Consider the following 27,452-nt stretch of genomic DNA (forward strand, 5'->3'; position numbering starts at 1 on the left):
TTTCCAATGCTCGTAACCTGATCTTGTTGACTCTTGTAGCTCAAGTAGGTCACTTGGTGCCTGGAACTCACACTTTGCCCTTTTAAAGCATATACCTGTCTGGGAGAAATGTCTAAGGACCATGTCCAAGTTCACTAAGGGCTCCTTGTTGGTCTTCTGTTATTAGCATGTCATCTAGATAAACGGCAACTTAGTGGGGGTAGACATTATAAAATGGTCTCCATGATCTGGTGAAAAATTGCACAGCCTGATAATACTCCAAACGGCAGCCTCATATATTGGTATAAGGCTTTTTGGTATTAACTGTAGCAGACCGCTGGGAATCCTCATCTAACCATAATTGCAAGAACATATGGTTGATGTTCAGCTTTTTTTTTTGTAAAGGACAGCTGCTCCCCGCCCCCCCTCCCACACTGTTGGCATGGTGTATAAATCCTCCATGCAAGGGATTGGGTATTTATCCAGTTGCAAAAAGCAGTTTACCATTTGTTTAAAATCCCCAGAAAGGCGAACCAACTCATCAGGTTTCACAGCGATATGACTGGTGCTGCACATTCTGCTTTTCTGATTCCTTCTCTTTTCAGCCTTCTAATTTCTGCCCAAAAGGCAAATGAAACTGGGCAGGCTTTGTAAAATTGTGGACTTGCTTCCTGGTCAACATGGAAGGAGGCCTTGGCCCTAGACCTTCCAGAAAAACTTCTGGATATTTAATTAGGACTTCACTTAAATAACCGCTTTCTAATCAGAAAATGTTGAGCCAATCTCGGTGAATCTTTCTCCACCAACTTTTCCCCATCAAGTTTGGGCCCCAACCTATTGATACAATCAGTAGTAAATGAACCAGCTGTTTCTCATAAGAGACCAGAACCAAAGTTGTCCCCTTAATCTGTAAAAGTTCCCTGGTTCTCAGTCAAGATGAGGTCTTGTACAAACTTAAGGCTTGGAGTCCAGAGCGAATTTTGTTAAAGTCTGGTTCTGCAATCACAAACTGCCGTGCTGGTATTGACCTCCATTACAACCAGGTGACCACTGAACCAGACATTTATTTTGATTGGTTCTGATTTGGATATTGCTAAACAATTTAGCTGTTCCACATCAGATGTAAATGGACTTACCAGGGTGTGCACTCTCCTGGATATGGCCTGGGAGTTCTCTTATTCCATTTAGGTCTAGTGGGACTCTTTTGCCGTGTTGAGTCCATATACTGGCAGCACAATGGCTTGCTGGTCCAGATCCTGAAGAAAATTTTAATTGTTTGGCTGAGGCTTGGCTTCATTTTGGGGTTTTACTGTGGGCTGACCTAATATCCCTTCATTCAATTGGTGATCCCCAACTCGGTCAGACTGGTGAAAGTATTCACTTCCCATTGGAATACACGGCAACTCAAATGCTCCACTTGCTGCACCTTCCACTGATAAAACCTGTTGTAGCACTCTGTTTGAAGTCCAGCTGGACTCTAGCTAGCTTTTGCATGGTTACATTATTAATCCCACAGCCTTAATGATCTCTCAGCATCTCATTAAGGATCAAACCAAAGACACATGCCTCTGCCAGTCATCTTAATCTAGTCAAAAATCCCAACATGGGTTCTCTGATTGCCGAGTAAAACTGATAGCATCTCAGAATTAGGAGGTGACTTGGGGTCGTATTATTCCTTAACTAAATCGGTCAACTTATGAAAGGTTTGAGTGTCTGGTGCCTCATAATTGAAAAAGCTGCGGGTCTACAAACATTCAGAATTACTCATTGCTTTTCATCTGCCCCAATGGTATTTGCCTGGAAATCCTCTACAGGATTGATTATTTTGAATGATTTCCCTACGCCATCTTGTTAGTACAGGATAGTATAGATGGGCCGGTCAGATGAGATTTTTTTTATTCATTCACAGGACGTGGGTATCACTGGGTTAAAAAAAAAACACGTCCTCAGATCATCTCTAAACCACTTACTCTTCACCTTAAACTTGTGCCTTGTGGTCTTAGACACATCTGCAATGGGGGAAAGATTCTCATGATCTTCCTTGTCTATGTCTCTCAATGTTGCATGCTTCAATCAGAACCCCCTTCAGCCTCTCTGTTCCAAAGGAAACAAGCCTATCCAGTCTCTCCTCATAATAGAGGCTTTTCAACCCAGGCAACATTTTTGTGAATCTCCTCCTACGCACTCACATCACTCCGAAAGTGTGACAACCAGTATTTCATCTGTGGCCTAACCCATGTTCTATAAAGTTGGATTTATGATAAGACTTCCTTGGCTAATGAAGGCCAGCATTATCCATTCTCCCTGCTGTCTACCTGTGCTGACACCATCAGGGATCTATGGGCTTGTACACCAGGGTCCTGTTGTTCCCCAATACTCCTTAAAGATCTACCATTCATTGTATATATCCTTTCCTTATTAGACCTCCCAAAATGCATCACCTCAAACATAACAGGAATAAATTCCATCTGCCATTACCCTGCCCAATTTACTAGCTGATCAACATTAAACTGTAGTTTGAGACCATCCTCCTCACCATCAACAATACCTCAAATTTTCATGTCATCCACAAACTTACTAACTGTACTTTCTACATTTACATCCAGGACATTAACATACAAAAAAGGCAGCAAGCATACTAGCACTGATCCCTGTGGTATACTTCTGGTCACAAGCTTCCAATCAGAAAACAACCCTCCACCATTACCTTCAGCCAATTTTGCCACCTTGTCCTAGATCCCAAGGGCTCTTTCCTTTTTTCTAGCTTTCCATGTGGAACCTTGTCAAAGGCCTTACTGAAATCTATGTAAACCAAATCAACTACACCACCCTCATCAATATATTTTGTTATATTTCGAAAAAAACGCAAGTAAATTAGTTAGACAGGATTTCCCTCGAACAAATCTATGATTACCCTGCTCAATCTCTGCCTCTACAGGATTGATTATTTTGAATCATTTCCCTGCGACTGATGTCATACTAACTGGTGTGTAATTACTGAACCTATCCCTGCTGCCCATCTTGAACAAAGGAACCACATTCTCTACCCTCCAGTCACCTTGGCACTTAACTTGTGGCCAACAAAACATTAAATATCTTTGCTAGGGCCCTGGCAGCCTCCTTCCTTGCCTCCTAGATCAGCCTGGGATACATCTCATCAGGGCCTGGGGACTTGTGCACATTGATGTCCACTAAAACATCTAATTCCTTCTCCTTATTCATCTCAACATGCTTTAGGTTGTCACCATCCCAACTAAAATCCCTGGCTACATGTTTTTCTTCTTTGTGAATCCAAAAGAGAAATACTCATTAAAGATGTCACCCACGTCCTCATGCACAGATTGTCCCCTTGGCATCTAATAGCCCCATTCTTTCCTTGATAATTCTCTTACTCTTAATATACTTACAACATGCTTTGGAGTTTTCCTCAATTCTATTTGCCAAAGATAGTTCAAAGCCCTTTTGCCCTCCTAATTTTTTTTTTAAAGTATCCCCTTATCCTTTCTATGCTTTTGAAGTGCCTCCCCTGTTTTTAATGATCTTTACCTAAAATATGCTTCCTTTTTATTCTTTATCAAACTTTCAATACGCCGTCCCTTCACTCTTAGAGAATAACACTGGCCCTGAAATCTCACTATACTCTTTTTAAAAGATCCCTACTTTCCAAGTACCTGCAAGAAGCGGTTCCCAGTCAATTATTGCTCATCCTGTCTCATAACATTAAGATTGGCCTTCCCCAATATATACACTTAACTTCTGCACTACCCTTATTCCTTTTGATAATGACTTTGGAAATTAGAACTATGGTCACTATCCCCTAAATACTCAACCATTAAAACTGCAACCACTTGACAAACGTGTCAAATTTTGTTCAATAGCTCTCACATCTCAGGCATTCTGATGAATTTCTTCACTAAAGGCTTTATATTATTCAAGTTGTTGTTGTCTCTGTACAGCCCAATGGGAGGGATTCAGTGCCCTGTAATTTCTCTGAGTACAACATATACTATAATTGGCATTAACCCAGGGAAGTTCAGCACAACAGCCCTTTGATAAATTCATCTCCATGCATGCTCCACAAAAGCCCCAACTTATCTTCTTCATGCCATCCTAGCCATATAGGAAAAACATATGATCCACAAGATTAGTGCTCAGGCTTTACGGCAAGCTCCGCTAAGTATGTGGTTTGTGCATACATCCCCCAAGGAAGGGTGCTGTCTTGTCCAAAAGTGCATTGCCTGTCAGACCTGCAGTAACTCACACCTACCGTGATGATGTCGTTTTTTCGGAACCCCAGTTCATCATCGTCGTGACGTTCAAAATCTAACAGTGCCTTGGCTCGACGTCTTCGGTTCCGGGATACAGCAACATAATTTTCATGGTCTTTCTGGTGGCTCTCCATGGAGTAGTCTGGGGTCAGCTCCTATTAAGGGAGACATTTCAGTTGTTACATCTCAAACACTATAGTCAGGCAAGGTGACAAAAGAGTCTCAACACAGGAAGTATTTAGGACATGACCTAAACCTGCTACAGCTCAAGATGAAGGTTTTTTTTCATCTGGAGCTTAGTAATAAGCACACCATCATAGAGACCTACAGCATGGCAAAAGGCCTTCTGGTCCTTCACGTCCACACCCATCAAAAACAATCACCTACCTATTCTAATCCCATTTTCCAGCATTTGGCTCATAACTCATAAGCAGATAAAGTTGTAAAGGTGGCATATAAATGCTCTCCTTCACTGTCACAGGTATAGAACACAAAAGTAAGGATATAAAAATTAAACTGCAGAAGACAACTATATTGCTTGCAGTTCTGGTCACCACATTACAGGAAAGATGCAGGCTGAGGCGTGACATAATTGAGGAATACAAAATTGTGAGGGGTAGTGATAGAGTAGCTAGGAGGAATCTTTTTCCCTTGGCAAGGAGTTTAAAAACCAGGGTTCATAGCTTCAAGCAGAAGGATTAGAGAGAACGTGAGGAAAAAGGTTTTTACGCAGAAGATGGTGGGTGTCTGGAATTAGTGGTCTGAGTTGGTGGTGGAGGCAGAGACTCTAAACTCTTTCAAAAAGTACCTGCATCTGCGCTTTAAGTGCCATAAGCTGCAGGACTATGAGCGATATGTAGGAAGCTGGGATTAGCAAGGGCATCTGCATGTCTTTGGGTCAGCATGGACGAGATGGCCCAAATGGCCCCCTTCTCTCATGTATCATTTTTTTATTGTTCTAGACTTTGATGCTGAAACATCACAAGTGCACATCCAAAAACTACTTAGTTGTTATAGGATTTCTGTCTCTACCATCCTCACTAGCAGCATATTAGTAACTTGCAAGTATTTCCCAATCTAGAGATTATTAAACAAAAATTCTTGGAGGAGAGGGTCACCAGCAGAAACAAATTCTCCTTTGTAGAACTGATGATACCCCTTCCACTTTACCTCATTGCTTTGCTCCAACTGCCCAATACATTGATAATTCTTCTGACAATCTCTCTCAATTCCAGTCCATGTACCCTCAACTACTTCACCATCAACACTCCACTTTAGACTTGCTATTGACCTTCCTGTCAATATACCACCTTCACCCTTCCCCTCAATACACCCCATTTCATTGGTACCACATTCACAAACATTTAGTCGGTCAACAACCAATGCTGAGTAACAGCGATGTGTACAATCTACAAAAATGCAGTGCTCTTATTTGTCAAAGATTTGTGGACAGCACCTTCCAAACCCATTACCATTCAATCTAGAACAACAAGGGTAGCAGATACACAGAAACACTACCATCTGCAAGTTCCCCTCCAAGCCACTCACCATCCTTACTTGGATGGCAGCCATAATGTGGAGGTGTCAGTGTTGGACTGGAGTGGACAAAGTTAAAAATCACACAACAAAAAGTTATAGTCCAACAGGTTTATTTGGAAGTTCAAGCTTTCGGAGCGCTGTTCCTTTGTCAGGTAGCTAGTGGGGCAGAATCATATATATATATTTAAGAGATCAAAGTACCCATACAACTGACGTATTGAACAAACCTAGATTGCTAGGAGAAAGTGAGGACTGCAGATGCTGGAGACCAGAGTTGAAAAGTGTGGTGCTGGAAAGGCGCAGTAGGCCAGGCAGTATCCTAGGAGCAGGAGAATCGACGTTTCGGGTATAAGCCTGAAGCTGCACCAGACTTTTCAAAGCTAGATTGCTGTTAAGCCTTTAATCACTTTTTACAATGGGGTTGCAGATTCTGATTCATTAACATGTCAATCCCAGAAATTCTTTCAAGTAACATTCTTGAGATAACTTTAGGATTTATATTAAAAAAGTGACATCTCAGCTCAGACAATGCATTAAAGGTGTGAGGTTAGAGTCTGTCTGTATCCCAGTCTTGAGTCAGACTACTTCTATTTCCAAAGTAACAAAAATAAGTTGGAGAAGTGCAGCGAGGTTATCTGTGGGTTTGTGGTAGAGTGAAGTCCTGAGGTGCCCATTCTTAATGGAGATGTGTCTGTCCAAGAATGAGTCTGATTGTAAAGTGTGGTCCGTGGTAAGTCTGATGGGGGGGGGGGGATGACATATGTATGCACACATACATAAAAGTCTTTGGGGTGAACTTGTCTTTGCAGATGCATTCTATTTTGTTCAAAAAGCACACAATCTGTAAGCAGTCAGTCTATGTGACATTTTATCAATTCCTACTTTGGAAATAGAACCAGTCTGACTCCATGTTGGGATACCTAACCTCATACCTTTAATGCATTCTCTGAGCTGAAATGTCACCTTTTTTAAATGGAACCTTAAGTTATCTTGGGATTCTGACTTGAAAGAATTTTCGGGATTTACATATTAATGAATTGAAACCTGCAACCCCATTCTAAGTGATTAAAAATTTAACAGCAATCTAGATTTGCTCATTACATTGCATCAGGTGCCTGACACTTTCATCTTTTACTATAAATTCTGTATCCGAAGATTCTGCCCCACTAGCTACCTGAAGGAACAGCGGTCTGAAATCTTGTACTTCCAAATAACTGTGTTAGACTATAACCTGGTGTTGTGTGATTGTTTAACTTGGATGGTGACATTCCTTCACTGTTGCTGGGTCAATATCCTGGAATTCCCTCCTAGTGGCATTGTGGTTCTGCCTCCAGCACATGTAATGCAATGTTTCAAGATGGCAGCTCATCACCACCTTCTCAAGGACAACTAGAGGTGGGTAATTTGTGCTAACCAAACCAGCGATGCCCATGTCCCAAATGAAAAGTCCATTCTCAATTTCCCTACCTACTCTCCCCTTCAATAATTCCTATCCACCTTCCCCTTAACACTGACATGCACCTTCCCCATCAAAACACCCAATCTACCCATTCTCCCCCATCGCCTGTCTTCTACCTCATCCTCAATGGCATACATTCACCTTTCCATAATCAATAATCCATATCCAGCTTCCCCCTCAATACCTCGCTCCACTTTCCCCAATATTCCCCCATTTAACCAAACCCCTCAACATCCCCCATCCACATACTCCTTCAATATACCCCATATCCTGGGGTTACCATTGACCACAAAATGAACTGGACACACTATATAAATACAGTGGCTATAATAGCCGGTCAAAGCCTAGGAATATTGCAACAAGTAACTCATCTCCTAACTCCACAAAGCCAGTCCACCACCTATAAGGTACAATTCAGGAATCTGATGGAACATTCCCCTTAAGCCTGGAGAAATGCAACTGCAGTAACACCCATCCAGAGCAACACAACTGCTTGAATGGCAGCACATCCACAAACATATAGTTGGTCCACCACTGATAATACACGCTGCTGCTACTGAGTATCTACAAAATGCACCGCAGAAATATGCAAAGATTCTCAGACAGCAGCTGTCAAACCCACAACCAATTCAATCTAGAATGACAAGGGGAGCAGATACATGGAAACACCACCGCCATCTGCAAGTTCTCCTCCAATCCACTCACCATCCTAGTTTGGATTCTGCCATTCCTTCATTGTTGCTGAATCAATATTGTGGAATTCCCTCCCTCGCGGCATTGTGGGTCTAGCACATGGACTGTAAAGTTTCAAGAAGGCAGCTCACCAACACCTTTGCATGATGGGGCATTATATGCTGACCCAACCAGCGACATCTATTTACCAAGTGAATTTAAAAAAAACCTCTCCATTCTTCAGTACCACCGATTCCTTTAAGTCTAACCCCCATGCTCTTACTTCTAATTTGCACTAGCCCATGCCATGCAGCTTTCAGCTGCCTTATCTTCATAATCATCAATCCCTTTTCTCTCCAGAAACAAACCTGATAATCCCTTCACTCCATTTATACTCCCTGTTCCATTATTGCACCATTTGGCGACACTGTGGCAAAAATGTTTCTCCTGATATTATTACTCCTGACTTCTCACTTGTAACTCCAGAAGGTGTTGGTGAGCTGCCTTCTTGAAAATTTAATAGATGTGCTAGATCCACAATGTCGTGAGGGAGGGAATTTCACAATATTGATTCAGCAACAATGAAGGAATGGCAGAATCCAAACTAGGATGGCGAGTGGTTTGGAGGGAAAGTTGCTTTTTGTACCTTGCTTCTTGGTGATAAAAGAGTTGCCTTAGTGAGGCATGTCATCTTGCACTCATCAAGACAAATCCAAGAAAGTCAAATTTCAAACAATCAACACTATTTTGACTGAAAGACAAAAGGAGTGCTGATTGTCTGGAATCTGTGCTGAAAACCCCACATGATGGAGTTCACAGCAGATCAGACAGCATCTATGGAAATAGAGCAAAGCTAACGTTGAGTCTCAACTATGAAGGAATCACCTCACTATTTACAAAGACAGTGAGAGAGAAAACAGGGAGCTACACACTTGCTAGCTTTACATCAGGGTGAGAGAAAATGTTAGAATCAATTTTAATGGATGGGATAAATAGATGTTGGATTGATAATGATCTGATTGGATTTAGCCAGCACATGGATCTGTGAATGGGAAATCGTGTTTGACAAACTTATTGAACCATTTGGAAGGTATTACTCACAAAATTGATAATAAAGAAAAGCTGATAGACGTAGGTATTGCAGAAGGCATTTTATAAATCTAGAAAGATTAAAGCACATGAGATAAGAGGTTGTGTACTCGCAGAGAATAACGATTGGTTAACAAACAGAAAGCAGGGAGTAGGAAGTCATGGGTCATTCTCACGTCGGCAGGCTGTGATGAGTGAGGTACTGCAAAGACCAGTACTGGGCCCTAGTTATGCACAATGATTTGGAGGGGAGAACTGAAAGTAATATTTCCACATAGAGCCATATAGAAGCAGACCTTTTCACCCAATTCATGTATACCAACCAGGTTTTCTAAACTGAATACATCCCACTTGCCTGCATTTGGCCCATATCCCTCTAAACCTTTCCTATCCATGTACCTGTCCAAAAATCTTTTAAATGTTGTAATTGTACTCACCTCTACCCCCTCCTCTGGCAGCTCATTCTATATCTGCATGGCCCTTTGTGTGATATCCCTTTTGAGTCTTTCCTGTTTCACCTTAAACCCATACATTCTAGTTTTGGAACCTCTACTCTGGGTTTTTCACCTTATCTATGCCCCTCATGATTTTATATACCTCTATAAGGTCTTTTCTCAGCCTCCTAAGCTTTAGTTAAAAAAAATGTCCCTGCCTATCCAGCCTCTCTCTATCGCTCAAACATTCTGGTCTCAATAATATCCTTGTAAATCATTTTTGCATCCTTTTCAGTTTAATAACATTCTACCTATAGCACTGTGACCGGAACTGTATGCACTACACCAAATGTGGCCTTACCAATTTCTTCTACAGCCATAACATGATGTCCAAACTCCTGTACTCAGTGCTCTGATAGATAAAGGCAAGCGTGTCACATACCTTCTTCACTACCCTGTCTACCTGTGACACCACTTTCAAGGAACAATATACCTGCACCTCTAGATCTCTTTGTTCAGCAAAACTTCCCAGAGCCCTAACATTAACTGTGCAAATCGTGCCCTGGTTTGTCTCACCAAAATGCAACACTTCGCATTTATCTGCATGACACTCCATCTGCTGTTCCTCGGCCCACTAGCCCAATTAATCAAGGTTTGTTGTACTCTTAGATAACCTTCTTTACTATCCACTATATCACCAATTTGGTGTCATATTTAAATAACGAAGAATACCTCCTATATTCTCATTCAAATCACTTATATAAATGATGAACAACAGTAGACCCAGCATATAAAGCTAAGTGGGAATGTGTTGGGAGGAAGAGATAAGGTATCTTCAGGAGGATTTGTAGAGATTTAATGAATGTGCTAGAACATGGCAGATGATATACAATGTGAAAAAATCTGAGACTTTCCATTTTGGTAGGTGAAACAGATTCACAGAGTACTGTACTTCTTAAATGCGAAGAGGTTGGAAATATTAGATGCACAAAGGGACCTTGGTGTCCTTTCTGATAAGTCACTCAAGGTTAAAGTGCAGTTATAGAAAGCTATTTGGAAGGTTAAGGAAATGTTAGCCATTATTGCAGGAGAATTTAAATGTGGGGTAGACTATGCCGAGAGTATGGTGTGCAGGCTTGGTCTCCTTTTCTCAGGCAAAATATTGTTATCATAAAGGGAGTGCAATTAAAGGTCCATCAGACTTGTTCCCAAGATAGTGGGACTGTCCTCTTGAGACAGATTGGGTAAACTGGACCTGTATTCTCTAGAGTTTTAAAGAATGAGAGGTGATCTAATTGAAACTTGCAAAATACTTAAATGGACAGACAGGATAGATACAGGTAAGATGTTTCCCCTGTAAAATCAGGCAGCATAACTTCAAACATTTATGAGAAGAATCTTTTAATGGAGAAGATTCTGAACCTTTGGAATTCTCTACCAGAGGGCTGTGGAAGCTCAATCTTTCAGTGTGTTGAAGGTAAAAACTGATAGGTTTCAGATTACCAGTGTCATATGGGGATGGAGTGGCTAAAAGGCATCAAAGTATTTAATCAGCCATGAACATATTGAATGGCAGGACAGACTCAATGGACTGAATGCTTACTCCTGTTCCAATGAATGGCCTAATTTGTTTTAACTTCTAATGTTCTTCTTCATAAATCAAGCTTCTGATATTATCCTCGTGTATCAATACTATTATCCTCACAAAGTTCTTTGCAGATAGAAAGAACATGAACATGCATTGCATCTGTCTGAACTAAACAAAATAGGTCACAAATATTTGCTGGTTGATGTCTCAGAACAATGTTCTGACCAATCAATCAGCAGCAATTGATTTGAAACCGAAAAAAAATTTGGCAGTTAATAGTCAATGATCATTAACTGCTCCATTCTCACGACAAGATCTCTACCAACCAGAGTCCACTTGCCAACCAATGGGCACTGTCTTTTCATAAGGTAACAATTTGTTTCCCCTTTATTGTCATTTCTTGAAATACTACGAATTTACAGTCATTTCTCCATTGGACTCTCAAAACAATACAAATTACAGTCTTGTATACATTTATCAGCCCTTTGAAGGTACATCTACAGCAGAATCACGGGATTTCAAGAAGTTATTGGGTGGAGGGGAGTACAGACCCAACATGTTCCCTTTAGAGTGAAACACAAGAGCAATAACCCGAGAGAGCCATGAATATCCAGGAATATTCATGGCTGGATAAAAAGGAAAAGAGAGTTGTGGTTCTGTTTGCCGAGCTGGAAGTTTTTGCTGCAAACGTTTCATTCCCTGGCTAGGGAACATCATCAGTGCTATTGGAGCCTCCTGTGAAGCGCTGCTTTGATGTTTCTTCCGGTATTTATAGTGGTTTGTTCTTGCCGCTTCCGGGTGTCAGTTTCAGCTGTAGTAGTTTGTATGTGGGGTCCGGGTTGATGTGTCTGTTGATGGATCTTCTTGCCGTTTCCGGGTGTCAGTTTCAGCTGTAGTGGTTTGTATATGGGGTCCAAGTCTATGTGTCTGTTAATGGAGTTTGTGGATGAATGCCGTGGCATGGCATTCATCCACAAACTCCATTAACAGACACATAGACTTGGACCCCATATACAAACCACTACAGCTGAAACTGACACCCGGAAATGGCAAGAAGATCCATCAACAGACACATCAACCCGGACCCCACATACAAACTACTACAGCTGAAACTGACACCCGGAAGCGGCAAGAACAAACCACTATAAATACCGGAAGAAACATCAAAGCAGCGCTTCACAGGAGGCTCCAATAGCACTGATGATGTTCCCTAGCCAGGGAACGAAACGTTTGCAGCAAAAACTTCCAGCTCGGCGAACAGAACCACAACAACGGACACCCGAGCTACAAATCTTCAACCAGACTTTAAAAGGAAAAGAGAGACATATAACAGGTAAAAAGAGAGCAAAAGAATGGAGACTCTAGAAGAGTATGAAGTTAAAAATCACACAACACTAAGTGATAGCCTATCAGGTTTATTTGGAAGTACAAGTTGTCAGAGTGCTGCTCCTTCATCAGGTTGCTGGTGTTGTGTGATTTTAACTTTGTCCACCCCAGACCAACACTGGCACCTCCACATGACAGAAGAGTAGGAAGTGCAGAGAGATCTGAAGAAGAGTGAAGTGAGGACATGAAAAAACACTGGCAGGCAAGTTTAGGGAGAATTCCCAGAAATTTTACAAGTATATTAAGGGGAAGAGACTAACCAGGAAAAGAGCAGAACCCATTAGGGACCAAGGGAGCAATCTGTTTTTGTAGCTGGAGGACATCTTGAAATATGTTAAATGATTTCTTCACATCTGTCTGCATAAAAGAAGGATGCAACTCCAGAACTGAAAAAAGTGGACTGTGAAATTCTTGAGCAGATTGATAACAAAAGTGAAGAGGTATTGGAGGTTCTGACAAATTTAAAAGTGGATAAATCGCCAGCTTCGGGTGAGTTGTGTCCCAGGCGACTGTGGACAATGAGGGAGAAAATTACACGAAATGAATTGGCAGAATGCAATTCCACCCTGATAAATGTGAGATTTGCAAGAAGAAACAAGACACGGGGGGTACTCAATGAATGAAAAGACAGCAGGAAGCTCAGAGGAACAGAGGGAACTCGGCTGCTTGTTAACAGATCCCTGAAGGTTTCAGGACAGGTAACAGGGTAGTTAAGGAGACATACAAGATCAGTTGTGAGATAGATTAGAACAAGAGGAGTGATGCCAGAGGTGTGTAGCTGCAGTGCTGTGCACAGTTCTGGTCACCACATGATAGGAAGGATGTGAATACATTGCAGAGTAAATTCACTAGGATGTTTCTTTAGATGGAGAATTTCAGCTATGAAAAGAGGCTTGATTGTTTTCTTTGGTGCAGAAAACACAGACATGTCTAGCATTATGAGTGACATGGACAGAGTTAATAGAAAGCAGCTGTTCCTCTTAGTTGCAAGGTCAATAAAAGGGCCATAATTTTAAAGTGAAAGGCAGGAGGTTTAAAGGGGATTTGAGGAAATATTTTTTCACAGCGAGGGTGGTGAGGATCTGGAATGCACTTTTTGAGAGGATATTTGAGGTGGGGAACATCACAAACTTTAAAGACAACTTTGGATGAGCCATGAAAGGCTATGGGCTTAGTGTAGGCAGTGGCATATTTTTGGCAGTGCAGGTGTGATGGGTCAAAGGGCTCTTCTGTACTACATGGTTCTACCTCCTAGGTCTTGCAAATTATGTCCTTTTATAGAATTCAGAAAGTGCTGATCTTTGTTGCTTCATACTCATCTGGACTTGCACTTTCAAAGAAATTACACAACAGAACCTCACTCCCACAATCTTCAACAGTTTGCATTATTTATAAATTGAGACAGCACTTTTATTCAATAGTATCTGTCACTCTGCAGCAGCTCAATCATTTTATTTTAGATAAATGCTGACCTTTATCTTATGTACAAAAGTAAAACTCAGGATATACCCATATTGTAATCATGGTTCAGGGTGTTTCCACACCGATTTCTCGAAAGCTGAATCTGATGTTCATAACTTTTCTGTGAGTTAAACTTGCAGAATATGGTTTATAGCAATAGAAATTCAGTGGTGGTATTGCTAATGAACGGGGTGATGGTTGGAGTTTCTCTGGTTGGAGACGGTCATTACCTGAGAATTGGTGGTACAAACATTACTTGCCACTTTGGGGCGGCACAGTGGCTTAGTGGTTAGCACTTCTGCCTCACAGCACCAGGTTCCCAGGTTTGATTCCAGCCTTGGGGGACTGTCTGTGTGGAGTTTGCACATTCTCCCTGTGTCTGCGTGGGTTTCCTCCGGTGCTTCAGTTTTCTCCCACAGTCCACAAGATGTGCAGGCCAGGTGAAGTGGCCATGCTAAATTGCTCATAGTGTTAGGTACATTAATCAGAGGGAAATGGGACTGGGTGGGTTACTCTTCGGAGTGGATTTGTTGGGCCAAAGGGCCTGTTTCCACATTGTAGGGAATCTAATTTTTAAAAAAATCTAATTTTTTGTCAGCCCAAGCCTGGATACTGAACAGTGTCTCCACCTGGACAGGTTCAGGTTGAATCTTGGAGATAGGAGTATAGGAGACACTTACCCAAGGAGCAGATTACTGGAATTTGATGATGGATGTATTTAAATGTGGACAGTGTAAGCCAATTGTATTTTTTTCCAAAATCTGAAACTTCAAACAAAAAAAAACTATAAAAAATTTGAAATGAGTATTTTCACAATTCTACATCCTGATGGAGAGATGATGGAGATTGGCAGGACACATATTTCTCCTCCCAGACAAACAGCTCACCAGTGACAGCAGAATGGACTCCACCAAATATAAAAAGACAACTGGGAGGGCTAAAGAGGACTAAAGGAGGAAACTTGCTATCTATTGTCTTGTACATGACCCTGTTTCAGAGAAGCCATTAGTCTCACTATGACCTTTATTTAAAAAGCTGAAAATTCTGATCTGGTTGAGATGTCAGAACTCACCACCATTGCTCCCTCTGTCATCCTCACTTCCCAGCCACTGAATAGGGACATTCGGTGGTATGGAGATGAGATTCCCAAATGCTAAAAAATTGTCCTACAACATGCTACAAGTGTGTTTAGCCACTTCTGTTGTTGCCTGTATACATCTTGTGATATAGACACATGCCAAGGAAGTTAGAGTTGTCACAGGTTCTCCCTTAGTTATTTACTCACAATGTTGCAATTTTTGGGGTCCAGGCATTGGAAATGTCGAGCTACTTGCAGAATGGCTTCCCGTAAATCTGCCACCAACTCAGTCTGTTTGATGTTTTTTGCCTTCATTGCCTCTGCATCTTCATTGTCACCTGTCAGTAAGAGAGTGGGTAAAGAGTGTTAAAGAAATATAGTGAACAGGTGTGGGAGCAGGCGAGGGAAGTGGAAAGTTTCAGACATAACTAGGAGATTAGCAAGGATTAAGGTTGGTCAAAATGCATTTTGCTGCACCAGCACATTTTAACAGCTGATCAAGATGGCTTCTCGTGAAGTTAGCAAAGTGCTTGTTCACACAACACAAGGATCCTGAACGTGTGAGATGGCAATGCATAAGGTACAAAGTGTAAAGGGTGGGTATGGAGGGAAAATGACAGAAGAGAACGTAGAGATGCAGTTACAGGGAATGAAGACTAGCATGAAATAGATAAGAGGCAGGAAGAGGAAAGAAAGGGAAGAAATTTACAAAAACACATTTGAAAAGTTAACAATGATTAATGGTCAATTCATGAACACACCATGAAGTAAACAATGAAAATTGGAGATAACAACATTTATTCCACAATATCCCCTGAATGTGGAACCAAATTCCATGAATTCTGGAAACATGAAATCAAACCAACAAATGCTGGGAATTCCTAACAACTCAGGCAGTAGCAGAAGTAATGAAAAGGGTATCAGTCTGAAATAAAAAGCTAAGTATTTCTATTGTTTTCTGTTTTTATGTAATTGTCTGTGATTTGCTACCATTGGCAGACTCTGCCATCCTCATTACAGCCATATACACTTGTCCCTGCCCGATACCTGTATCCCACTATAACACCCCACCATGCTTCGATGATTAAGGGACAGTGAGCTTACCAAAGAGTAGAGCCCCCAGTCCAGACTTCCTGCGTTGGGACTGTCGTCGAACAATCTATACAGAGAAGAAAGACAGATCTCAATGGAGAGCCTACTCACATTACATTTGGACATGACAAAAGTCAGCCTGGCTATATCTCTGAGACCAGTAAAGACAAGCTGGGGACAAGAACCTTTCCTGTTATTTACAGAAAGATGAAGCCAGGAGAAGAAATCTCAAACTAGAACGTTTGGCACAGGTCAAAAAACCAACATGCCTGCTTGAAATTTAGATAAGGGCTGAAGAAGGGCTCATGACCAAAACGTCGACTCTCCTGCTCCTTGGATGCTGCCTGACCTGCTGCGCTTTTCCAGCAACACATTTTCAGCTGAAATTTAGATAATCCTCGTCACCCTGCTCATCCATCACCTCGCTCCCTCCCACTCCCCAAATCACTCCCACTCACCCTTCACCCCCACATCACCCCGCTCACCCTCCACCCCCCCATCACCCCCGCTCACCTTTCACCCCCCACCCCTGCTCACTCTTCACCCCCGTCATCCCCCGCTCACCCTTCATCCCCCGTCACCCCCACTCACCCTTCACCCACCCCGTCAGCCCCACTCGCCCTTCATTCCCCGTCACCGCGTTACATTCTGTCTTTCTTCATGCCAATAACATATGTACTAACAGAATCTTTATGGCTTTGTACGGATTGCTGCCTCATCAGTGGTACACACCTTTGTATAGTTTGGCATGGTTGATTGTGGGACCTGGTTCTGGTCTGCAATCAGATATGCCAGATGCTTCCTCCTCTGGCTCTCAATCATGGCATCTGTCAACGATCCAGCGAGCTTCATCGACTCCTGCAGAGAAACATTTCACAGTGTATTTTACGTAGCGAACTAAATGGTTGCTATAACCCGATCTCCACAGGGAGATGCGTGTCTTTGTTCATAAGTGCAGAAACAAAGACGTTTTGCTTTAATTGTACAGAACACTGGTCAGACTGCAGCTGGAGGATTGATATCCTTGCCAGACATTTCTTTCTTATTTTTGCCATGGAAAGGATGCAGCAAAGGTTCTCCAGACTGATCCTGGGATGGCAGGATTGTCGTATGAGGAAAGATCGAGGAGACTGGGTCTGTCTTCTCTGGGGTTTAGAAGAATAAGAGGCGATTCATTGAAGCTTACAAAATTCTTAAAGCACCAGGAAGTGTTTGATGCAGAAAGGCTTTTATCACTGAGTGTGCAGTTTAGACCAAGGGAAACCATAAAGTAAGGGACAAACCATTCAAGACTGCAATAAGGACTGTGATGAATCTCTGAAATTGTTGAACTCAGAGGACTGCAGAAGTTCGGTCATTAACTAAATTAGCGATAGAGATTCATAGATTTCTAGTTACTAATGATATCAGTGGGATATGGCAAATGATCAGCCATGATCTAGCATCAGTAAAGCAGGCTCAGAGGGCTGAATGGCCTATTCCTGCTCCTATATTTGTAACTACACTGTGTCTTAATATCATTGTAAAAAGCTGTGCTTTCCTTTGTTAAAGAGTTAGCACCGCCCTCTTGACCTGCAATCTTCTTCCCGAACTCTCCGCCCCCACCCCCTCTCCAGCCTGTCACCCTCACCTCCTTCCACCTATTGTATTCCCAGCACCACTCCCCCCTACCTTTTATCTCAGCCCACCTGGCACACCAGCCTCATTCCTGAAGAAGGGCTTATGCCCATAACGTCAATTCTCCTGCTCCTCGGATGCTGCCTGGCCTGCGGGGTTTTTCCAGCATCACATTTTTCAACTCTAGTCTCCAGCATCTGCAGTCCTCACTTTCTCCACAGGTACACGAATAGGCAAGGTTTATTGGATATGGCCCAAATGCAGACAGGTGGGAATAGTTTGGTTTGGGAAACTTTGCTGACATGGACAAATTGGACCTAAGGGTCTGCTTCCATGTTGCATGGCTCAATGACTCTTCTTTTCTCAAGCTTTACTCTCAGTTTGATGCATTTAAGCCAAACACTCACTTCTGGAAAGATGCAAGGTTCAACCCCATACAATGACAGCACAGAAATAACTTTTTTTTTCCCACCTTCTCTCACATTTACAGAGAGTCATTGAGATGTACAGCATGGCCGGTCTAACCCGTCCATGCCGACCAGATATCTCAACCCAATCTAGTCCCACCTGCCAGCACCCGGCCCATATCCCTCCAAACCCTTCCTATTCATATACCCATCCAAATACCTCTTAAATGTTGAAATTGTACCAGCCTCCACCACATCCTCTGGCAGCTCATTCCATATATGTACCACCTTCTGCGTGAAAAAGTTGCCCCTTACGTCTCTTTTATATCTTTCCCCTTACGTCTCTTTTATATCTTTCCCCTTACGTCTCTTTTATATCTTTCCCCTCTCACCCTAAACCTATGCCCTGTAGTTCTGGACTCACCAACCCCAGGGAAAAGACTTTGCCTATTTATCCTATCCATGCCCCTCATAATTTTGTAAACCTCTATAAGATCACCACTCAGCCTCCGACGCTCCAGGGAAAACAGCCCCAGCCTGTTCAGCCTCTCCCTGTAGCTCAAATCCTCCAACCCTAGCAACATCCTTGTAAATCTTTTCTGAACCCTTTCAAGTTTCACAACGTCTTTATGATAGGAAGGAGATCAGAATTGCACGCAATATTCCAACAGTGGCCTAACCAATGTCCTGTACACCGCAATATGACCTCCCAACTCCTGTACTCAATACTCTGACCAATAAAGGAAAGCATACCAAACACCTTCTTCACTATCCTATCTACCTGCAACTCCACTTTCAAGGAGCTATGAACCTGCATTCCTAGGTCTCTTTATTCAGCAACACTCCCTAGGACCTTACCATTAAGTGTATAAGTCCTGCTAAGATTTGCTTTCCCGAAATGCAGCACCTCGCATTTATCTGAATTAAACTCCATCTGCCACTTCTCAGCCCATTGGCCCATCTGGTCCAGATCCTGTTGTAATCTGAGGTAACCCTCTTCGCTGTCCACCACACCTCCAATTTCGGTGTCATCTGCAAACTTACTAAATATACCTCCTTTGCTCGCATCCAAATCATTTATGTAGAGGGCCCATCACCGATCCTTGTGGCACTCCACTGGTCACAGGCCTCCAGTCTGAAAAACAACCCTCCACCACCACCCTCTGTCTTCTACCTTTGAGCCAGTTCTATATCCAAATGACTAGTTCTCCCTGTATTCCATGAGATCTAACCTTGCTAATCAGTCTCCCATGGGGAGCCTTGTCGAACGCCTTACTGAAGTCCATATAGATCGCATCTACTGCTCTGCCCTCATCAATCTTCTTTGTTACTTCATCAAAAAACTCAATCAAGTTTGTGAGACATTATTTCCCAAGCACAAAGCCATGTTGACTATCCTGAATCTGTCCTTGCCTTTCCAGACATATGTACATCCTGTCCCTCAGGATTCTCTCCAACAGCTTGCCCACTACAGAGGTCAGGCTCACTGGTCTATAGTTCCCTGACTTGTCCTCGCCACCCTTCTTAAACAGTGGCACCACGTTTGCCAACCTCCACCTTCTGGCACCTTATCTGTGACTATCGATGATACAAATATCTCAGCAAGAAGTCCAGCAATCACTTCTCGAGCTTCCCACAGAGTTCTCAGGTACACCTGATCAGATCCTGGGGATTTATCCACCTTTAACCGTTTCAAGACAATTTCTCCTCTGTAATCTGGACATTTTGAAAGATGTCACCATCTATTTCCCTATAGTCTATATCTTCCATATCCTTTTCCACAGTAAATACTGATGCAAAATATTCATTTAGTATTTCCCCCATTTTCTGTGGCTCCACACAAAGGCTGCCTTGCTGATCTTTGAGGAGCCCTATTCTCTCCCTAGTTACCCTTTTGTCCTTAATATATTTGTAAAACCCCTTTGGATTCTCCTTAATTCTATTTGCCAAAGCTATCTCATGTCCCCGTTTTGCCTCCCTGATTTCCCTCTTACGTATACTCATACTTCCTTTATACTCTTCGAAGGATTCACTCGTTCTATCCTGTCTGTACCTGACATATGCTTCTTTCTTTTTCTTAACCAAACCCTCAATTTCTTTAGTCATCCAGCATTCCCTATAGTTACCAGCCTTCCCTTTCACCCTGACAAGAATATACTTTCTCTGGATTCTTGTTATCTCATTGCTGAAGGCTTCCCATTTTCCAGCCGTCCCTTTACCTGCAAACATCTGCCTCCAATCAGCTTTTGAAAGTTCTTGCCTAATACCGTCAAAATTGGCCTTTCTCCAATTTAGAACTTCAACTTTTAGATCTGGTCATTGCTTTTCCATCACTATTTTAAAACGAATAGAATTGTGGTCACTGGCCCCAAAGTGCTCCCCCACTGACACCTCAGTCACCTGCCCTGCATTATTTCACAAGAATAGGTCAAGTTTTGCACCTTCTCTAGTAGGTACATCCACATACTGAATCAGAAAATTGTCCTGTACACACTTAAGAAATTCCTCTCCACCTAAACCTTTAACACTATGGCAGTCCCAGTCAATGTTTGGAAAGTTAAAATCCCCTACCATAACCACCCTGTTATTTTTACAGATTGCTGAGATCTCCTTACAAGTTTGTTTCTCAAATTCCCTCTGACTATTGGGGGGTGTATAACACAATCCCAATAAGGTGATCATCCCTTTCTTATTTCTCAGTTCCACCCAAATAACTTCCTGGATGTATTTCCGGGAATATCCTCCCTTGGCACAGCTGTAATGCTATCAAAAATGCCACTTCCCCTCCTCATTTGCCTCCCTTTCTATCCTTCCTGTAGCATTTGTATCCTGAAACATTCAGCTTCCAGTCCTGCCCATCCTTGAGCCATGTTTCCATAATTGCTATGATATCCCAGTCCCATGTTCCTAACCATGCCCTGAGTTCATCTGCCTTCCCTGTTAGGCCTCTCGCATTGAAATAAATGCACTTTAATTTATTCGTCTTGCCCTGTTTGACTCACTTCTGTTCTCAGCTGTATCCGTCTCAGATAGATCTCTTTCCTCACTATCTCCCTGGGTCCCACCCCCCGACCTTACTAGTTTAAATCCTCCCAAGCAGTTCTCGCAAATTTCTCTGCCAGTACATTAGTCCCCTTCCAATTTAGGTGCAATCCGTCCTTCTACCCCAAGAGATTCCAATGATCCAAAAATGTGAATCCTTCTCCCATACATCAGCTCCTCAGCCATACATTCATCTGCTCTATCCTCCTATTCCTGCCCTCACTAGCTCGTAGCACTGGGACTAATCCAGATATTACTACCCTTGAGGACCTCCTTTTTAAAATTCTACCTAACTCTCTGTAATTTCCCTTCAGAGTCTCAACCTTTTCCCTTCCAACATCATTGGTTCCAATGTGGACAATGACCTCCTGTTGGCCCCTCTACCCCATGAGAACATTCTGCACCCTCTCTGAGACATCCTTGATCCTGGCACCAGGAAAACAACACAACATTCTGCTTTTTCTCTGCTGGCCACAGAAATGTCTGTCTGTACCTCGGACTACAGAATCCCCGAACACAATTGATCTCTTGGAAGCCGACATACTCCTCGTTGCATTAGAGCCAGTCTCAATACCAGAAACTTGGCTGTTTGTGCTACGTTCCCCTGAGAATCCATCACTTCCTACATTTCCCAAAACAGCATACCTGTTTGAAATGGGTATATCCACAAAAGACTCCTCCTCTAGCTGCCTACCTCTCTTACCCTTCCTGGAGTTAACCCATCTATGTGACTGTATCTGAGACGTTCCCCACTTTCTACGACAGCCATCCATCACATACTGTTGCAAATTCCTCATCGCTTCTATTTGTCTCACCAACCGATCCACTCAATCTGATAAGATTTGCATCCAATAGCATTTATGGCAGATATAATCCGCAGTAACCCTTAAACTCTCTTTAAATTCCCACCTCTGACGAGAAGTACATATCACTGCAAAGGCCATTCTTGCTCCTTCACAATCTACAGACCCAGAAAATAACACCGTCTTATTCCTCTACAAACACTGCCCTGGGTTAAATTAATAGCTACAGCTTATATTTTAAGTTTAATCAAGAGACTTATCTCCAAAAACATATAATCAAGAAAGAATCCCACTACTGCAGCCTTTCTATTGGACAGACTTAAAACAACAATTAACTTATCTGATTCTGTGCTGTGAACTTTGCCCAACAGTTCCTCCAAGATTAGTTGTGAATTTCACTGTTTGTTAATTTTCCCAGATGCACTCCGATGTCCAGCGATAAATAAATTCAAACAAAGGTGGTAACTGTGCAGACTTTTTTTCTCTCTCTCTCTCTCTCTCCTGCACTGTCCTCACCATGTGCTTCCTTTGTCTGACCTTCTCCCTTTTAAACTGCTGTTGTTTTGACTTTTTCTTTTCCAAAGTTCCAAAACACTGCAACAGCATATAAAACAGTAATTGCTGCTCCTGAAATTTGAGGAAATCCCCTCCAACACCTAAAATTGCCCAAAAAAAGGAGCAGCTCTTACAGCCAGAAATTTTTCCCGTCCTCCATCCTGGATTACATGACAAACATAATTCAAAAATCTCCAGAGCAAAACACAGAACAATTCCATATATCAGGCCTTACATAAACCAGCAAGGCTAAAGGCTTGATCTGTCTCAATCTAGACATTATTAACTGACCAAATACTTTCATCAATTAAATATTATGGAATGAATGACTACTGCCATTAATTATTACTGAATAACAAAATGCTGTCATTCATTAAATATTACTGACCGGAAAAATATTGTAGTTTTTCCTACTGTAATTAGTTATTAATGATTGACTAAAGACAGTAAATAATTATTAAATACTATCAATTACTACTGACCGACCACTATGCTACTAATTAATTATTACTAACTGTTGTAATTATTACTGACTGACTAGATAGCATGCTAGTAATTATTATTGACTGGCCAAACATTATCATTAATTAATTATGACAGACTGGTTACATACATGCTAGTAACAATTAACTAACAGAGTGAACACTATCTCGACCTCACCAAATACTGTCATTCATTCTTAGTAACTGACCTAACATTGTCATTAATTATTACTGACTCACCAAATAGTCATTAGTTAATTACTACCAACTGACTAATTGTTTAGTGACTGACCAAGCACTGTTATTAATTTAAATATTACTGACTGATTACAGTGTGAACTAATCAGTTAGTGACTGACAAAACACTATCTGATTAATTACTACTGACTATTAGCAGTGTGCTAATTAACTGAGTGACCAAACACTGTCATTAGTTAATTATGTAAAGAAGCAAAACCCTGTGGATGCTAGAAGCCTTAATTCTAGAGTTTACATTAGATTCTCTACAGTATGGAAATAGGCTCTTTGGCCCAACAGTGCCACACTGACCCTTCGAAGAGGGTAAGCCACCCAGACCCATTCTGTACCCTATATTTACCCCTGACTAACGCACTTAACACTATTGGCTATTCTAAATTGCCCATTCACCTGAACTGCATATTTTTGGATTGTGGGAGGAAACCACAGCGTCCAGAGGAAACCCATGCAGACACTGGGACAACATGCAAATTCCACACAGATGACGTCCGATGTGGGAATCGAACCCAAGATCCTGGCGCCGTGAGGCAGCAGTGCTAGCCATTGAACCACTGTGCCGCCCAACATTAATGTTTCTGAGCTGAAGTGCAGACCTCATTAATTAATTGTTGTTACTGACTACATAGTGTGCAAGTAATTCATCGCTGATTAAAATGATGATCGATTCAGAGGTTTTTCAGATTCTTAATTCTCAAAGAAACTTAGCTACATCGGCTTATACCTGTTTCGCGGTCAAATGACACTGACCTTAATGAGGATCTCTGGGTCATCAATCTGTGAAGGAATGTCTGATAATGTGTTGAAGATAGACGCTGAGTTTTCAGACTGAATCAGTTCCTCTTCCTAAAGAATCAACAAATCTCATTAAATACAAAATCTAACTCAATGCTGCTACATCTCCAGCTGTTATAGAAGCAAATTTGTAATACACAAACAGAAATGAATGAAGGAAAAGACAGGTATGTTTTGATGATGATTCTGAGGGAAGGTTGGTGAGGATACTGGGATCTTTTAGATATCAGAGAAACTTGGCTCCAGTATCTTAAAGGGTAAGGCTCCAAGCACTCCAACAATGCTGCATCCCTCAAAATCTGGTAATACAATGTGTTTCTCTTAAGACGGGAAAGAGCTTAATCTATTCTCTCAGAGTTCTACTGCTTACAATTGGTGAGCTGAAAAATTGTGTGAGAAGAGGATAACCTTTCTCAGACAACTACCAGAACGACAGAAGTCAACCTGCAGTGTTACATCAACTACTTCGTCAAAAATTCACATTTATGTGCCAACATCCTCCCTGCCTTCACATACCATTTATGAAAGCTTGACAATCTCAGTCATGGTTCCCAAAGGTGTCAGATTTCCTGCAGCCTCCCAACTGAACTGCTTCATAGCTTTTTCATAAAAACAGCTTCAAGATAGTAACGTCACAAAATGGGCTATGCCACTATTTAATTAACTGACCAGATGCTGTCGTTGGTTAGTTATTACTGACCGACTAATTAACAAATTACTGACTGATTACTAGTTTTCTACTAATAAATTATTAGAACTGACTGGACCACCATCATTAATTAGTTATTATTGATTGACAAATTGTTTACAAGAATGACACCTGGACTTCAGTGCTTAAGGGGAGAGATTACATAAATTAGGTCTGTTTTCTCAAGAAGGTTAAAAGGTAATCTCATTGAAATCTTCAAGATACCGACAGAAAGACAGGGTAGATAGATTATTTCCACTGGTTGGGGACTCGCACACAATAGTCTGAGAATTAAGGCCTGCCTGTTTAGGAGAGATATTAGGAAGCACTTCTATATACAAAAGGTGGTAAATATTTGGCACTTTCTTCCACAAATGGCAGTGGATGCAGGAACAATTTGTTTTATTAAGCAAAAGTTATTAAGGGCCAAAGGCAGGTAATATGGAGTTAGGCCACAAATCAGCCATGATTTTAATGAGTAGCAGAACAGACTTGAGCGGCTTAACTGGCTTACTCCTGTTCCTATGAGATATTTATTTTCACTTCTACTAATATTATCGGTGTAACCCACACTCACATTGCCTCAGTCCAGAGGGTTACAGTCAAATTCCTCAATACAGAGCCAGCCTGTACTGAGGAATTTTATCTGAGCAATTCAGTTTGGGCAGCCTTGTGATGTGGAGGAGGAAATAAGGCTCATACTGCCACCTAATGAGCCTTACTGGGAATGCAACACCCATATAAGTGAGTGTTGATAATGTGATGACTTGGAGGTGTCAGTGTTGGACTGGCGTGTACAAAGTTAAAAATCACACAACACCAGGTTATAGTCCAACAGGTTTAATTGGAAGCACACAATTAAACCTGTTGGCTATAACCTGGTGTTGTGTGATTTTTAACATGGATAATGTGAATATGTATGATAGTGGTTATGTATACCCATACAAAAATGGAAAAGCAGTGGCCTTTACAGGAAGAACGTGAGTACTTTCGGTTCAGATGTGTGAGGGTCTGCTATTCAGACCTAGTATTTGTGTGAGTGTATATTATTCAGACCCAGTATAGAGTGAGTATCCATTATTCAGACCCAAAATCAGCAAGTGTACACCATTCAGACCCAGGATCAATGTGTGCAATCACCCTACTCATCTCTACTGATACGAGGTACTAAATCTACAATACCCATTTCCAAGATATGTCCAGTTACTCAAGCTTGTGCTTGTACTGTTCCCATCGTGCTCTCCATGTGTTTTCTCAACATGGCATGCAGCAAGAATGGCTGCTGCAATGCTCCCATTACAAGGAGGTGAGACTTAAAGCCAAAATGAGATCAGCCATGATCATACTAAAAGACAAAGCAAGGGGCTGAATTGCCCACTCTTGCTCCTAATCCTTGTTATGTTCTTAGCGGCTTCAAAAGGGCTGGAAAATATTCCCAAAAATCCCATCTTACTATCCTCATGGTAACCTACATACCTTTAACTTGAGCATTCCCAGTGTGATCTGGAAAAGGAGAACAGAGCCCTCACAGAAGAATAGGTCCCAGACTCTGAGAAGTATGTTGATATGCACAACACTGGCAAATGCAGTCAGAAACCAGTGCAGAGTGATCAAGGACAGCTCTATGGGAGAAACAAAACAGGACAAAATTAGAATAAATTTACCTTCACCAATAAATGGCCACGTAAGCAGCAAAAGGGGTACATGATATCTAGAACTGATAAGAGGAAATAGCAGTGAGAAACGTCTAGGCAACAGCAATTACAACCTAAAGATCAAGCAAGACATAATAATGATCAAATCAAAGTAAGAAAGTGGCACATTTTAATGAGATGAAACTACAACAGGGGAAAAGCTTAACAATTTGTAATGGGGGCAGCTTAGTGGATCAGTGGTTAGCACTGCTGCCTCACAGCATCAGGGTCCCAGGATCGATTCCAGCCTCGGGCATCTGCCTGTGTGGAGTTTGCACATTCTCCCCGTGTTTGTGTGGGTTTCCTCCGGGTGCTCCGGTTTCCTCCCACATTCCAAAGATGTGCAGGTTAAGTGAATTGGCCATGGTTGCCTGTAATGTTAGGTGCATTAGTCAGGAGTAAACGTAGGGGAATGGGTCTGGATGGGTTGCTCTTCGGAGGGTCGGTGTGGACTTGTTGGGTGAATGGCCAGTTTCCACACTGTAGGGAATCTAATCATAAATAATAAGTGGAGAGAATTTCAAATGCAAAACAAATTCAGGTGAAATATATCCCATTAAGTAGCAAGAACAAGCCAGCTAATAAAGACATAACATAAATGAATGAAAAAATAAGAACAATGACAAAACTAGGCCATACACCAACTTAACTGTTTCTCCAGCATTGTTTTATTTTTACTTACGGTAATGAATGATTTTATTGTCACGTGTATTTTACAGTGAGAAAAACAGCAAAATACAGTGAATACCTTTTCAACTGTCACCACCATCTGACACCATTTTGAATAGCTTTAAGAATAAGAAAAAATATAGGAAGATATAGCTTAAAGAGAGTCTATTCGTCCTGAACCAAATCACCAACAATACCTCCACCATCATCCCTCCTCCAACACCTTCCTGCTGTCTACACTGGACTCAGCCAACATTGAAGCTGCTACTTTTCAGCTGCCTTCTTTCACCATTGGGCCCATTCTCCTCTGCCACCATCTTGATACACCTCCAAATGTCCAGCATCTGCGGTATATTGCTCTTATTCAGCAAAGACAGGCAGTGAGGTGACAGAATCCAGG

The 27,452-nt window shown here is 41.8% G+C and overlaps 1 protein-coding gene across 2 annotated transcripts in view; it reads right to left on the reverse strand.

The window, feature by feature from the left end:
* sgsm3 (small G protein signaling modulator 3) overlaps window positions 1-27,452 on the reverse strand; it is a 184,173-nt gene that overhangs the window by 54,955 nt on the left and 101,766 nt on the right. For both annotated transcript variants that reach the window (XM_060849368.1, XM_060849367.1), the window contains 6 exons: window positions 26,166-26,311; window positions 23,957-24,052; window positions 16,778-16,903; window positions 16,058-16,112; window positions 15,161-15,291; window positions 4,247-4,402 (listed from right to left, as the gene is read on the reverse strand). In XM_060849368.1, the coding sequence (XP_060705351.1) occupies window positions 4,247-4,402; window positions 15,161-15,291; window positions 16,058-16,112; window positions 16,778-16,903; window positions 23,957-24,052; window positions 26,166-26,311 (710 nt within the window). The remainder of the gene's footprint in view (window positions 1-4,246; window positions 4,403-15,160; window positions 15,292-16,057; window positions 16,113-16,777; window positions 16,904-23,956; window positions 24,053-26,165; window positions 26,312-27,452) is intronic.

The sequence above is a fragment of the Hemiscyllium ocellatum genome, chromosome 33 (genome assembly GCF_020745735.1).
Source record: "Hemiscyllium ocellatum isolate sHemOce1 chromosome 33, sHemOce1.pat.X.cur, whole genome shotgun sequence".
In the NCBI taxonomy this organism is placed as follows: Eukaryota; Metazoa; Chordata; class Chondrichthyes; order Orectolobiformes; family Hemiscylliidae; genus Hemiscyllium; species Hemiscyllium ocellatum.